The following is a 17065-nucleotide window of genomic DNA, read 5'->3' as shown; positions in this document are numbered from 1 at the left end:
AACAACTTCTGCCTCCTAGGCACGTACCCCTGACTGCTAGACTTCTCATATTTTGCAATCTGCCTCCCGTCAAGTCACTCCACTGCCTCCACCGTCGCCGTATTATGCCTCCCACACAAATGTTTTCTGTATTCGTCGCTATTACCAGTGCATGTGTTCCTGCTGCATCTCGCATTCACCCGAACATATTTATGCGTGCCATTGATTCAATAGAGGTGGTGGGACTTGGCAGATCATACAGCTTGGTCCCGAAAATAGACACGTGGCAGATGACTCCTGGCAAATAATTTACATTCAGGCCCTTCAACAAAACATTTTACAAAACTAGACCAAAACATTTATTTGAAAATAAAATATCATTATGAAGTTATAAAACCATGAACAAAATAATTGCTACTGAGAATAATATGTATGATATCACTTTCTAAAAGTAGAAAGCACATGCACACCACGTGAACACTTATCCACAACTTTCATGCTTTGCCATTGGCTCAACTTATCTTACTATCATTTTATATCCATTTTTGTACTTTGTAATTTAATTATTCACATGTGTTAACCATCGCCTTTTATTTCAAGTGAGTTTTATTTGTATAATTAAATAATAAGCCATTACCATTTTGCTGGAGTGATCAGTTTTGACTTTTGAGTGTTTTTCGGGTTTCGAGTATTTTGAGTCGGGTTTTTCACGTTTCAAAGTTTAATTTGAGATATGAATCTAATCATAATCTCTCACGGTTTTTACAATTCCGGGTTATTTGGGTTTGAGTTTTTCCAGGTTGATTTAATTAAAGCAACATATTTTACTTTTTACTCGTAACGTAAATAATCAAATTATAAATAAACGTAACTTAGCAAACAACAGTTTCTTCAATTATGATCATTATTAGAAAAGATATATAAAAAATAAATAGTCAATCAACCATAACAAGTGGAATGTGTAGAGTGTTCCACTTATGGTGTGCATACATAATAATAATATCATGTCTTTAAACAAATAGTTTATTCGGGTTGACCCGAAGCCTAGAAATCATGCCCAAAAACCAACACGAATTTCTTCGGTCCAGGTTCTGATTTTTTGGGTCATGTTAGTTTGCTTGGGTTTGGGTTGGGTTTCGGGTAAAAGTGACAACCCTAGATCGAAAGTTTTGTCCTAGGTTCATATAAGAGTTTTTTCTATTTATTACTGTGGGTTCGCATCCCACTTGCATGACATATTCTTAGGTTTAAGCCTGAATAAAACCTCAATAGGTAAGTTAGATTTCACGACATCAAATGTTAAAAATAAAAAATAACAATATGTTATTCTTTTGGGTATTTATTAATTTATTTTATAGTCATTTATTATCCAACAAATTTTGATAATTTATAATTTATTTATATATTGAATATTAGGACTTGAGGGAAAGTCTATATGCTATGTGTCTACTTTACTTTTGTGCATTTATTTTTTCCACGTATCTTACCTTTCTAAGTTAGGTTTATACACTTCAAAATGTTTGTAACGATACATTTCAAATATATTACTTGACATATAAATTAACCCAAATAATAATACTTATTAATTACGGCTTATTCAATTCAAATAATGCGACCATGCCGTTAATTTGAAAAAGGATGCTTCGATCATCAGTGGAAAGCAAATAAATCTGTTGTGTTGTGTAAAACAAGTCGTATTTGACACCTGGTATAAACATATTGTGTAAACATATCCAAACGATGTCGTTTAACTTAATGGGCGATGCTTGTGCAATTTGCGCAATTTGCAACAGTTAACATGTTTAGTTGTTAACGATGATTGATTAGATGTGATATGTGTCATGAATAAATTAAGTAGGTTGAACCAGCTTTGACACACGCACTATTATAATGTCATTAACGTGTTAACATTTACTACCTAATTAACTTATTGTCTAATAATATTGTGTTAGATAATCCTGTCATGAATTATGGCTTGACAAGATACATCATGGTCCATAAATGCACAATTTAGGTTTTTTTTAAAAAAAAACATGTTTTCATGCAAATGTTCATATTTAATTGTACTATAAAGTTTTACACAATAAAGAATTTCATGATAAAACAAAAGGCTACATGTATAAGATGTGATGCTAGTAAAGTAACATACATAGTTTAAAATAATATAAAACAACTATGTTTTATTATTTAAATTCTTTAATGAAGTGTTGGTTGAGTCAGTAAAGAATTAAAAAGATACGATATCATAAAAATAGTAGTAAAATAATACATCCAAGTGCTCCCTTGGATACCAACACTTTACGCAACTTGATTTAATAATAATAATATTTATTTAATGAAATGAGATGTTGAATTATTATTTATGAATATTACTTGAATAGAGCTCCCCATGTTGTTGATTCCTTAACCATAGATCTAGTTGTAAAAGCCTTGTAAATATGCAACCCTCACATGCACATTTTCCCTCCACTTTCAAAATTCACTAACAAATTAACAACTAAAAAACAAATGATTCTATAATGTGAGATCTACAATATTCAAGGTCATTTTTAAGATTTCGGGTGCCCCAAACGAGTGCTGAAAAATACCCTTATATATATCTTTTTTATACCAAGGATCGACGATGTGATAACAATAGACAAAACCAAGTTCTTTTAAATACATGAATTTTTTCATTTGTTTTTGTTCCAACATCTTGCTAGGGTTGTTTCTTAATGAAATGTGGCCTTAAAAAATTTACTCAACCAAGGGAAACAATAAACAAAATAAAAGTTAGATGAATCGAGTGTCTCTTCTATCTGTTGTGGGCTTAGATGCTTAATCAGTTTGACTTCTTTTAATCAGGCTTGCTGTGAGCTTAAGTTTTTAAGAAAAGCCAATTATATACCATCTGTGTGTGTGTGTGTAACTTTTGAGCACCTCTGGATGCAGTGCCCTCAATGGTGGTTAGTCGGGTGACTAGCCTTGTAGCCTTAGATAAAGCATTCACAATGAGTGAATTTAGTCCGGGTTTGAGCCCGACGTCCTTGGATGTTTTCGGATGCCCCCTTCTATATACAAGGATGAAGATGAACAAATTATGTGAGATGGCAATAAAAACCTTTTTTTAGGCTTTTCATTGAAATTTCTCTAATAAGCTTGTTAATTTGTTTTGGCATGCCTCTAGCAAAATATGACATATACATCTACAAATAGGAACCAAAGTCAAGAGGATATGGTCCAACAAACAATGCAAAATAATGCATCTAGGGTTTGTTTAAAATTCCTATGTGAAATGTCTAGTTATGAAATGTTTTTTATTTGAATTATGTTAATGTTAGATCAATATAGTTTCTTCATCGTATGAAAGGAATAGAACCAAATATATTTTTTGTCGAATTCATTTCATTTTAATTTCAATTATGACGAATTTTGTGACCTGCATTATAAATAACATACTTAGGGTTGTAAGCGAACTTGACTTCCGGTTGTTCATTTAATTGGAAGTTCTTTTATGTTCGTCTGTTTAATAAATGAACCGGACACGGACAAAAAAAATTGTTTGGTAAGCTTAACGGACAAAGGCCGCGTCCGTTCAGTAGTGTTCGTGAACATCAGGTAACATCCATTTAATTGTGTTGTGTATGTTGAAATTCCTTGAAGAATGGAGAATTTGAAGCTTATTTATCGTGAAACATAGATATTTGTGGATTTTGAACACCAAAACATTATTTTGATATGATTATGTGTTTGGTTAGTATGAATATTTGAATATCATGTAGCGTAATTTTCATTAGTTTTTTATGTCAAGTAGTTTGATATGTTTAATTCTCGCTAAGAGCAATTTATCTATCCACTAGATAGATTGATAGAAAGACGTATATTCATGTTCCCCCCCCCCCCCCCACCCTAAACGAATGAAATTTTGCCGGATACGTTTGTTTGTTTACTCTTGTAAAACTTTTAACAAACAAGTCTAATTTTCTTTTAGTTGTAACTTATAAATCAACCCAAATGGATGATTGACTTCAACTCATGACCAACCATAACAACTTATTAACTTTTTATACTTTTTCTCTCGTTATCACCGGGAATAAGAACTTAATAATGTGAAAGTAGTCTATCCACATCCATAATAATTAATTCCATCAAACCCCTCAAATATTAATATGCATGTGCCTATTTTGGTTTTATATATGTCAATGCAATGCCAATTAACCATTGCAAAAGAGGTTAGGCTTATGTGGGCGGAGCTACCTATATATGAGATATGATTTTTTTTAAACAAAAACTTTTTTACGTGTTAGGTCACCTTACTCTCGAAATTTGGAGAGCATTGATGTCCCATGCTAAACTATGTTATCTTAATCTGACTAACGCTGACTTCAGAGTCTGGCTTAGGCGTTCCCTCGGGAAACCATACCGCTGACTGCCACTTGATAGTCGTTGTGTCACCACAAGAACAAAACTCTCCGACGTAACACATGGTTAGACGAAAACCCGAGTGAATTCGGGATTCTAACTGACAACCTTGCAAATTTTTAATCAACCGAATCATTTTCTTTAAATTATAGTAATCTTATAGAAAAAATATTAGTTTTGCCATGAGCACTTTGTAAAAGTTTTCTTTGATCACGTTAGGATCATGCACGCACATGAAAGCAACCAACGAACAACAGAATTTGACGTGGTTCAGTCGAGACTGATCTACGTTCATGAGTGACAAGTAGATATTATTTATTGAGTGATAACCGGTTACAAGTACATAAGTATAATATATATATATATATATATATATATATATAGACTGGATTAAGGTTTGTAACTTGGTAAATTAGAAATCTCAAATGGGTTGGGCTTAAGGCCGACTGCTTTGCGCCCGTCTCTTGTTCAACTAACAGTTTGGCCTAACCAAAGTCTACGAACCCAGCACATAGTATCATGAACCAGACTTAAAACGATAAGTTAATATTTAATTCATTTTATATGTGTTTATTTTCAAGATTAAAAACTTTAGCGAATCTTGATTCTTTTTGTGTTGAGTAGGTTCTGCCTCGTAACGGCTAGTTTTATCGAGTTAGAACCAAAATTAGCTAGGTAAAATTCTCGAGCTGAGCTTGAACCTTGGGGAAGCCTAGCCTTAGCTAAACCAACAAAAATCTTTTGAATGGTAGTTTAAAACTGTGAAACTAATTACCATATCACAAAAGGGGAGTGTTTTACAAACAGTCCATGGCATTTGCATGTGGTCTAAATAAAAATAGAGGTTGGTGTGTCCTACAAATGCTAGAGACAATTCCTCAACAAATACATTTTGAAACTTTTTATAAAAAAAACAGTTTTAGATAGTTATACATTGGCAGAGATAATTCCTCAAGAAATACTGGAGCGGTAGTTAATCTTAGATCTTATGGTTTGAAGTTTGAAACCTGACTCATTGCCGTTTTTTAACAGTAACGAGTTTCCTTCTTGATGATGTTTTTGGTGAGTTATGGAGCGTTAAATTAGTATTAACGATTAACATCTCGTATTAGAAAGGCTTACTCAAATACTGAAGGTAGTTACTTGTTAAAAAAATAAGAAATAGTTGTACATTGGAATAGGTGGGCAAATAAATCGAAAGTCGAACCGAATCCGAACCGGTTTGATGGATTGTGTAGAAACCGGTTTGGAGTCGACTGAAACTGTAGGTTCGCACCGATTTGTAATTTTCTTCACCAAAACCGATTCCATATCGATTAACCAATCCGAATCTGGCCAAAACAGGAAAAAACCGGTTAAAACTTAAACCGGAACCGATCATGGTCTGCTCAAGAAATCAGTTTCAACCCGAAACAAAACCGATCTTAACCACTTTTGACTTTTTTTACCAAACTCATCCCAGTTTCAACCTAAACCTGGTTTGAAGTTTTAATCGGTTTATACAACTCTACATTGGAATGCCACGTCATTAATTAATAGTTTATATCCATCCTGGATGCTTAGTTGTCATTCCAAATGACACCTACACCTACTTACCTTTATAAAAAGGTTCCTCACCTTATAGCTTTATAGAGTCTATATACACTCCATGGTCTCAATTACCCGGGACCATAACACCAAATGGTCCCTAACCTACCTCAATATTGTCACAATAGTCATAACCCCACCTAACCCTTCATTGAACCATACCCTTCATCAGTAATATTCTAAAAACATCTTTACCCCCAAACGAAAAAACCTTTGTTAAACAACAAAAAGTTTCATACCATACATATATAAGTATTGTAATTGACTATGTAGCAAACCTATGGGCTGTGGTGGTCCTACAATAATATAACTTCTTTTTAGTGAGGCGTTGATTACGACGACTGTATATTAATATTCATGGTTGTTACCAGAAACATTTTTATAGTAATTTCTTAGGTTTTTTTTTAGGTTTTTAATGTTTTGTATTATATTTAATTTGCCAAAAAGTTGGTTAAGTTTCAGAATTGTAACGAAATCAATCGATGCTATTCGAATTCGCATCAACGCCACCGTTTTTGTTGTAGTTATGTTTTTTTTAATATGTTAATTTGACAAAATTATTTTCGGGTTTTAGTTCCAGAAATATAACAAAAATAGCTTATACCGACCGAATTTGCGGCGATTCTCCGCATGACTGTTCGTTTTTTACCGACCAAATAAACGTCATTTTAAACATGTTATAAGTTACACGAGTGACAATACTGTTTTAGGCCTAACTGATTTATTTGTAGGGTTTAGTGCAGACAACATAACGAACCTGACCAACCCTAATCGAATTCATGCTGGTTTGATCATAAGTTGTACGTTTATTGATACTATTTTGGCCGTCTACATATTTACTTATTTTTTATTTAGTGTTGGTGACCTAACAAACTTAATTGATACCAACCGGAACGGGGAATACAAAAGTCGAATCCTTGTCTTTTTAGTGACATTATTTTAATGTATGTACACGTGTATTACAAATCCAACCAAATGACTTATAATATTCACTTATGTACATAGTACATACATTATAATGTCACAAACAAATACACACAACTATGTGTCTCACTATGTTTATATAAATGTATGGTATTGAATGACAATAGTTTTAGTTGTTTTCCTAGAATTATATTTGAAGTTGACATGGTTGGTCACTTGATTGATTCATTGTTAATCACACCAGCCACATGAATAATAATTGTACTACATATATTTAAGTTGTACTATGTGCAATGCATGGTTGTACCACCTACATATGTGAGAATTATTTTGTGTAGACTTTTAAGTCTCTATTTGTTTTGTTATGCAAATTTATGTAAAAGTGATTGCCGTGAATTCCTCATTTGTATCGACTTAGGTAATTTGAGATGGTGGGACCCACGTGACACGTGGTTACAGGTGGGATGCATTAAGTGATGTGGCATGATCTATAGGTCACATAGCACCCACTTCCATGAATAAACATGTAATAAGTTAAGACCAGTACAATTTATAAATGAACAAATTCATGTAAACTAGTTAAAAAAAACGTAGTGTTGTTGCGATGAAGTGACTTGAATTTGATCAGTATCGCTTAAACTTGTTACGAACTTAATACTAGATATAATAAATAATTATGTAAATGGCCAAAACAGTATTAGCATACCTACATCTTATTATATTATTATTATTATTTGTGGAACCACCAAAATTTGCTAATTTGCTAGCAATATATCCCTCAACTTTTGCCACATGTGTATCACCTTTTGGCGTTGTTTAAGGTTTGAATCATTGCATTCAAATAGTTTTGAAAAAAGGATGTTGGATCATGTGTTGCTTAGTTTAATCCGTAGTTAAACATCATGTTTGACCAGATATGGATTCCTGGAGTAGGTTACTACGAGGTAGATAATTCTCTAGAGTTGAATTGTTTCCCCAAAGTTGGTATTGCGTACACGTGATAAAATTGTTAGCGTTTGTTAAGTGATGTACTAGATGGGACTTTACTACTTCGAATAAAAGTGTACTATGGGAGAATCTTCGGGGACCTATTTGTACTTCTTGAAAGATAGCTTGTTGATATGCGGCAACGGCTAGTTAGTACAAATAAGGGATCGTTTTAGATGTTAACAAGGTTCGCTAACTTTGTTCAATTTGATTTCATTTCATTCTTGTATCATTTTCATCCCCGTTTATTTAATTACTTTCGTAACCAATAAAGTTGTGTTAGCCCTAATTCAATTTGGGATTTCACTGTGTAATTGTTCAGATTCATAATATGTGTTGAGTTCATGTTCTTCGGTGTTAATCAATATAATTTCCACTAATTTGTTGAAAAAGGATTTGACGAGTATTGATGCAATAATAAGATTAGGAAATGAAGAAATCCCTTGAGCAAATTCGTGCAAAGACCAAGAATATCAAATAAAGTTACAAATCTTTTTTTTTTCTTTTTCTGAACAATAAACTCATACACCTCTAAACCACTCATTATATTCAAAAATTTAGGTTTCGCTTATTTTGATTAACAAAATTTAAGTACGTTTTTGCTCACAAATGCAAGACCTTATAGTGTTCTAGTGCTACATTTTAATGTAACACCTTTATCAACATATATTGTGATGTTTATCTTGGTATTGTCTTAGGCTTCTATCATGGTTCCATAACACCAATTTGATTACCCTATACCTCTTATCTTATTTCTGTAGTTCCACCAGAGAATAAAGACATTATTCATGTGCCTCACAGTATGAGAGGGTCAGTTTCACCTACATGTTTCCTTACATATTATTATTAATATTTGAAATGACAAGGTTAGCCTTGTGAGGTTTTAACTTTTAAAAAACTATTACAAAATAATATTTTATTAGGGTATATATTAAATTAAACATATGTTGATATTGTAATGGTTGGTATAAATAGTTAGCTTATATGTTTCTTTTAATAGCGTTTTGACTCCATGATAAGCCATTAAGCCTACAAATTATCAGTCTAGTATTGGTTTGATCCTAAAAATATTCGAACCCATGACATATACTAAAAGGAAACATCTAAAGAAAAACCCATTAACCACTGGATCAGAGACATGATAACAATTAGCTAAAATTAGCAAAACAATAAATTCCCAAAACCGAAAACTACAATATTATTTGCTTGTTCAACATTTCAACCGGTTCTTAAAACCGAAAGATATCATAATTAATTAATTTAATAATTTAATTATGATTAATATTTAATAGGTAGATGTCTCATAAAATACAACAAATTGTAGAAAAATATTTTTAAAAAGTGATTGCTTTAAATTTTCATAAAATACAAAGGAGGAACTTAGATTCCACATCACACATGTTGAAAGATAAAAGGAGACCAAGAGGAGGTTGCTAATAAAATAGGATATGAGAAAAACAAAGAAACTTGTTTATTTTTAGACAAGTTTATTATTATGGGTTTATTGTTTCTAGTTGGTTTTGATATGTTCATTATCAACTCTATTAAACAATTGATGCAAACTTGTCTATAGTCTTGTATGATTTAATCATTGGACGTTAAATACATAACCAATTTTTTACGTAGAAAACAGTTGGACACGGTACATAACACTAGCACATTAGTCAAGTTTATAATAATCAGTAAATCTTAAGTATATAACCAATTTTTGAAGTATAAAACAATTTAAACCGTATATAACATTTTTTATTTCCTTTAATTGTGATGCATAAGTCGGTTATATAACTATTCGCCCCCAACTCTCTTTTTTGTCTTACTACATCCACGAAACATATCATATCGCTAGACGTAAAATACATAACTGAACATTTTAAGTAGAAACAAGCTAGAAACAGTATATGCCACTAGCACATTAGTCAAGTTTATGATAATCAATAAACGTTAAATACATAACTAACTTCTTTAATTGTGATGCATAAACATAAATTGGCTTTGTAACCATTTGTCAAACAAGGTTTGGTCTCACAAACCTTTATTTAAAGTTGGATAAGTATCAACCATGTTGATGTCATACATACAAATGTTGTGTATTTATAACTTAGATTACTCGTATTTTTATATAACTTTTTAACACCTTTTAATTTTAGTTTGTATTTTTTCTTGATATAAACATTATATTTTATTAAAAAAAATTCACATAATAAAAAAATAAATAATAAAAAATTTGGTAATGGTGTTTTCCAAATTTTAATGCAAGGATAATTACGGAAACCAAAAATCTTGGTCGTGGTTAGGTTTAGTGCTTCAATTAGGACATTGTTGCCATCTCCACTTTGGTGGGATGGTAAAGGCTTTGGCCTTTGGGTGAGAGGTCCAGGGTTCGATTCCTGGCAATGGTGGTATAATGTAAATAGTAGGAGGAAGGCTTCGCCGTTCAAAAAAAAAAAAAAAAAAACAAATTAGGACATTGTTATATTCAAGGAAACAACAATATTATTAAACTAGTAAAGATCTTTAAAATATCTTTATGTTTAAGATAGTAAATCAACATGAGTCATAATCGATAAATCCTAGTCATCAAAATTTAGGATGCTAAAAATAGTTTAATAAAAAAAATGTTTTTTTTTATAAGAATATAATCTTCATTTATGGTAAACGTTAAGGCTTATCTTATTCCTTTGTTTAAAGTACCAAAATAAGAAAGAAATCAAATCATTAATAAACGTAAAAATTTTAATAATGAAATATTTCAATTACTAACATCCGGGTATAGAATAATTAATTACTTTTAGAAATGATCTTCTATGATAATAAACAGCTAAAAAAAGTTTATAAATTTATAAAAATATTTAAAGATAGAGAAAATAAAAAAACATATTTGAATATTACATGTCTTTAATTTGCGTCACATTTATTGCATGTAACGACTGTTTAATTTTCCTACACCACGTACCGTCTCTTCACGCAACACCTTTCATTCGTGTACCGACTATTAAATCGATTTAATATAACTTTTAAGCGGATGATTAATGTTGTTTATACTTTTATGTATCACTCTTTTGTTCATGTAGCAAATCAATTTAATCGTGCAACGATATTATATTGAAGTATCACGATTTTCTCTCAAAATAACTGAGTATCACAATTTTATGTTCAATCTACGTGTAAAAGTGGGATTAAAGTACACTATTAAAACAAAGAGTGAATTGTTGTTTTTGTCCTTTTGGTCTTTTCAAATATTCAGTTTTAGTTCAATAGTTTTAAAGTGTGATTTTCGTCCTTATGGTTTCATTTCACTAGCAATTAAACCAAATTTATTAACCCCGTTAAGTATGGTCGTTATACCCATAAATGTGAGGGGCAACTTTGTCCTTTTTCTACCTAAATCAATCCCCGTCGTAATTCTTAAGCCCCCCTCACGTGAGGGGTGGGTGTATTTGGGGAAAAAAGGATAAAACTGCCCCTCACGTGAAGGGTACGCTGATGAGTTTAACGACCAGACTTAACGGGGTTAATGAATTCGGGTTAACTGGAGGTGAAATGAAACCACATAGACGAAAATCGAAAATTTGAAGCTATTTGATTAAAACCGCATGTTTCGACAAACCACATGTACGAAAACCACCGTTTACTCGTACTTTTCTTTATTATATCCGTGCTGTTAATAAAAAGAAAAAAGAAATGATTAGTTTAAGTTTTAATATAATATAAGATTTTAGGTTTAAATGAATAAATAAATGCCAGCAATGAAAACACAAAGATGAAAGCTATGTGTGAGGTCAAAGCTGGCACTTGTGTTACATTTAAACCACCTCTCTCTCACATTCTAACACACACACATGTCTTCACATAGACATATACACTCTCTCTCTCACACATATTATTATCATTTTCTCTATACAATGATGAATTTAAGCATGCTTCATTCTTAGCTTCATCACTTCTGATCAACAACAATGACAATGAATTCATCACCTTCTCATGGAGCTATTGAAAAGAAGTATTGGTGGCTCACAAACAAAAAGGTGGGTGCATGCTTAATGTTGCTTATTATAGCTACATTAAAACGACCGACGGTACACAAAACACTCAGACGGTCGTTTTGATGAAAAAGTTAAAAGTTTGGAAAATATTGGTCAGAACAGTCGTTTGAATAATATTCGGACGACTGCTCTGACCATAAGATAGTCAAACTACTGTCGGATATAATATAATATCCGGACGACCGTTTTGACCATAATAAGTCAAACTTTAAAATTTATTGGTCAGCACGGCTGTTGTCTAATACACAGACAGCCGTTTGACCAAAAAAATCAAACTCTGAAAATTATTATTAAAAAGATCTTTTGAATTATCTTTATAGATGGTCAAACTTTGAAATTTTTAGTCATAAATCATGAAGACCTTTTGGCTAATATCCGTACAACCATTTTGAAAAAAAAATGTAAAACCTAAAACTATTTGTCAGAACGGTTGTTTGAACAATATTCGGAAATCCATTCCAATCACAAAAATGTCAAAAACAATAAATTTTAATACCCAACACAACCGTTCAGGCCATAGACGATCAAACCTTAATAACTCTTTAACAAAACAGTCGTCTGACCTCTGTTCGATATTAAATTATTAATTTATTAATAATTGATCCCTATACTTTCGCAGAGAGTCGAAATGTACACAAAAGACGCGAAAACCTTACTCGCGTCACACGAACACACCCACATTGCAACCGCGATCGCCTTACTCGATGCCGCACTCGCATTATCACCGAAACACGAACCCGCAATGGAACTAAAAGCCACAACACTACTTCACCTAAGAAGGTTCACAGAAGTGGCAAATATGCTTCAAGATTACATCCCGAGCCTTAAATTGTCGAACGATGACTCGTCGTCTTCGTCATTGTCGTCGTCCTCTTCGTTATCCGATAAATCGCAATCGTTTACTAGAGAACGAGTTAAATTGTTGCCTGATCGTTCGGATCACTCGTTTAAGTGTTTTTCGGTTTCGGATTTGAAGAAGAGGATTGTTAATGGACTTGGTAAAAATAGAGATCATGAAGATCAATGGAGGTAATTAAATGTTAAGTTGTTAACTGTTTGTTGTTTATTGTTCATATTGTTTGTTAAGTGATAATTGTTATTTGTTTTACTGGTACCGGGACCGATTTCTTTTCAACTCGGTAAAAAGAAATAAAATCGGTCTTGGTCCTGCTCAGGCAGACCGGTTTTATTACCGTGTTTTTTCATTGATTTTCGTTGTTTTTCATGTATTTTTACTGATTTGTTTTACATTGAATTTTTCTGTTAAAAACGGAGATACCTTGGAAAACGAGAATTATATTATTATTATTATTGTTATTATTATTATTATTTAAACATCCAAATGATATTTACTGTGCCTCTTGTGGGGTTTGAACAAACATATTAATATTATTATTATTATTATTATTATGTTAAAAGAAAGATGAATATTAATTTTTGAAATAAACTAGTATTTAATGACGTATTTTTTTTATTTATATTAATAATTGTTAATTTGTTTCATCGGTACCTGTATAATTAGTTATATTGTTGTGAGTTCTAATCAAGTGCTATTCGGGTAGTTAGTCCTATACCCTTATTCCAACTTTTTTTCATCGGTTTTCGTTGCTTTTCACAAAGATACCTTGGAAGGATAAAACTGAAATATTAATAAACTTATGATATTTAACAATAATTAAAAAAAAATAATGAACATCAATTTTTAAATAATCTAGTATTTGAGAGTGTATCTTTTTTATCTATATTATTGTTAACATATTTATCATATAAATATTAATAAATTTATTATATTTGACGCATTTATAGTATCTTAAAAATTTATTTATTTATTTATTTATTATGTTTTACACTTTTACCGTGACAATTTATAAATAAGCTCGGTACAAAATCATTTAATATGGGTGCTAGTATCGAAAATGTTTGTTATTGGTACCCATGACAAAATTAAGTAAGAAAGGTATAGTAACGTACCAGTACCGGTACCAAAAGCTCAAAGAATTGGTACCGACGATTGAATTAACTGTCTACGTTTCAGGTACTTGATTCTAGGACAAGCATGTTGCCACCTAGGCTTAATGGAGGATGCAATGGCTCTCCTCCAAGCCGGAAAACGCCTCGCCTCGGCCGCACACCGCCGCGAAAGCATATGCTGGTCCGACGACAGTTTCGCCTCTTCCAGCCACCTCTTCACCATCAACCAGCCACAAACACCGCCTCGAACCGACACGGATACCATCTGCCACCTCCTAAGCCACATTAAACTCCTCCTCCGTCGCAAAACCGCCGCAATTGCCACCGCGGAAGCCGGCCTCTACGCCGAGTCCATCCGACATTTTACGAAAATAATCAACGGACGACGGTCCGTCCCCCAGCGCTTCCTCGCGGAATGCTATATGCACCGCGCGGAAGCGTACCAATCCGCCGGTCGGATCGCGGAAGCGATCACGGATTGTAACCGGACGTTAGCGCTCGACCCGTCGTGTATCGAAGCGCTAACTACCCGATCATCACTTTACAAATGCATAAACTGCTTAACCGACTCGCTTCACGATCTCGAGCATTTAAAATTGTTATACAACTCGATCCTACGCGACCGAAAACTCCCGGGTCCCACGTGGAAACGACAACGTTTCGGGTACCATGAAATACCGGGTAAACTTTGCTCAATAGCCGCTAAAATAAACGAACAAAAAAAACGTGTCGCGGGTGGTGAAATTGGTACCGTGGATTATTACGCGTTAATGGGGTTAAGACGCGGGTGTTCACAAGCCAAACTGGAAAGGGCATATTTATTACTCACATTGCGTTATAATCCCGATAAATCGACAAGTTTTATTGATAGGTGTGAGTTTTCGGACGAACAAGATGTGGATTCGGTTAAGGACCGAGCTAGAATGTCGTCGTTGTTATTGTATAGATTGATTCAACGAGGGTACTCGAAGGTTATGAAAATAGTTTTGGAAGAAGACGAGTCAAAACCGGGCGTTACCGCAACGATTACAAGCAAGAATGTTAATCAAATTGAGAAGAAAAATACATTTCAAGGTGTGTTTTGTAGAGATCTTGCAGTTGTTGGGAACTTATTGTCACAAACTGGGTTTAGTAGGCCAATTCAAGTTAAATATGAAGGTTTAAGTTGTTAGATTAATAATAATAATATCGGTTGCGGTACCAGTATTCAAAGTCGGATATCCAAAAATTTCAGATAGTGGTTATAGTGGTTATGTACAAATTCAGTTTTGTTAGTAGTTGTTTATTTCTTTTTTTTTGTGTTATTAATTTTCATTTCAACATTTTGTTTATTTGTTTGTTGTCCACGTGTACATAATTATATATTTCAGTAATTTTATATATTTATATATTTTACCATCATCCCTATGGAACATAGTGACATATCAATCAAATCTTTTCAAGATTCACCATTTCTTTTACTTTTCCCATGTAAAAGTTTCATATGTTTGCCCATCAATGAATGTTGTCATTGTGATGACCCGAAACCCGACTTGATAACTAGGGTTTTTTCGGTGATGACCCGAAACCCGACCCGACAGCTAGTATGGTTTTGTAATAATTGCTTAACCTATGACCGAATTAACTGCATACACATATTGTCGGATCTATTTATTTACTTTTAAAAGTTATTTTACTTTAATAATACGAACAAAGTTGTACAACATTCGAATACGGGTGATGATTTCAAATAGGTCATGTATCGATTCTCTCAAATAGGAACAAGGATAAAACACTATGTACCTGCTTTTGAATGTCAGTTAGCTCTATCGATACGAACAAAGTTGTACAACATTCGAATACTGTGATGGTTTCGAATAGGTTGTATATCAATTCTATCAACATGAGCAAGGTTGAAACTTTGTTTACTTACTTTTGAGTGTTATTTAACTCTATCAATACGAGCAAAGTTGTAAAACATTCGAATAATAGTGGTGGCTTCGAATATGTCATATATCAATACTTTCTTGTGTACAAGCATCTATATCATGAAAGCATTCAGTTGTAACAAATGCACCTAACAGCTACTATTAATGTTATAGACCTTTGAAGATATAGTAGATGAACTATATTTATCTATAGAAGTTTTTTTTTTAATTTATATCTATGACATATAAATTTATAATATAAAATGCATACTTAAGAGAACCAAAGGTAGAATCAACTAAAGAGTGCTATAGCAATACCCCGATAACTTTAATAAATGATGTCGGTACGAGCCGCGTTCGTGACATCGTGATGCATGAGCCAACGGTTATACTAAGTGGACCTTGGGGGGGGGGGGGGGGGTCGGTTTTCCTTGAAATTGGTGGTTAGTGGAGTCATCAAAGCTGTATGTGATTTCGGTAGGGATGACGGGTAATGCCCGACGCATTATGTTTTCATGGGTTTAAGACGAGTTTGGGATTTGTAATATACCCGATTACTCGATAACATTTACCCGATGCACCCGACATACTTTTATTATATTGTATAGATATTATATTCTAAGTTTTCTAAATATATTACTTGTTGAAACTTTTTTATGACAATTATTTAAGACATTTTATTTTGATGGTAATCATAGTTTGTAATCAATTAGTTATACTCTCTTAAGCACCAATAGAAACCTGACTGGTTTTAGGCCAAATATACCTGAAGGGTATTTTGTCAAAATCCGATAAAAAACCCGAAACCTAACGAGTAATTAACAGATTAAAACCTGACTGGTTTTAAACGAACTTTAATAATCAGGTACAGGTTTAAAAATGTCTAAACCCAGCCAATTGCCATCTCTAAATTCCGGACTTTAATAGAGAAAATATGTATTAAAAAAAGAGTGTTATAAATGAGGAGTGAGTATCATAAATGTAGGTGAAGTGAATTGAATTGAATTGTATCACACAAGAAAGTGTGTGTGAAGGGAAGTGGATAGAAAGACAGACAAAGAGCAGAAGAAGCAGAGGTTTTGGTTAGAGGTGTGTGTCTTGATGTGGCTACGAATCAATGATTTCTTCTTTTCAGCCTTATCTTCTTTTTTACTTTTTGTTTTTGTTCTTGTTTCTACCACTTCATGTCTTTCATCAAGTACATATAATTCATTCAAAGACACTAAACTATAAATATAAAATATCTTTCAAAAATGTTATATTTGC

At 32.8% G+C, this 17065-nt stretch overlaps 1 protein-coding gene across 1 annotated transcript; it reads left to right on the top strand.

Annotated features, from left to right (window-relative positions):
- The first annotated feature begins 11713 nt into the window (after window positions 1-11713).
- LOC143570341 (uncharacterized) lies at window positions 11714-15087 on the top strand. Its single transcript, XM_077056014.1, has 3 exons — window positions 11714-11903; window positions 12541-12950; window positions 13957-15087. Exons 1-3 carry the CDS (start codon window positions 11835-11837, stop codon window positions 15062-15064), a joined length of 1587 nt encoding a protein of 528 aa, XP_076912129.1. The 5' UTR covers window positions 11714-11834; the 3' UTR covers window positions 15065-15087.
- The last annotated feature ends 1978 nt before the right edge of the window (window positions 15088-17065 follow it).

Source organism: Bidens hawaiensis, unplaced genomic scaffold, assembly GCF_021521415.1.
Source record: "Bidens hawaiensis isolate Kalapana, Puna unplaced genomic scaffold, B.hawaiensis_p1.1 tig00024874_1, whole genome shotgun sequence".
Taxonomy (NCBI): Eukaryota; Viridiplantae; Streptophyta; class Magnoliopsida; order Asterales; family Asteraceae; genus Bidens; species Bidens hawaiensis.
This window is presented reverse-complemented; position numbering and strand designations above follow the sequence as displayed.

Coding starts and splice junctions, on each gene's coding strand:
- LOC143570341 (XM_077056014.1), top strand. CDS start 11,835: ATGACAATGAATTCATCACCTTCTCATGGAGCTATTGAAAAGAAGTAT. Junction 11,904..12,540: donor GGTGGCTCACAAACAAAAAG/GTGGGTGCATGC, acceptor ATACTTTCGCAG/AGAGTCGAAATGTACACAAA. Junction 12,951..13,956: donor GATCATGAAGATCAATGGAG/GTAATTAAATGT, acceptor TCTACGTTTCAG/GTACTTGATTCTAGGACAAG.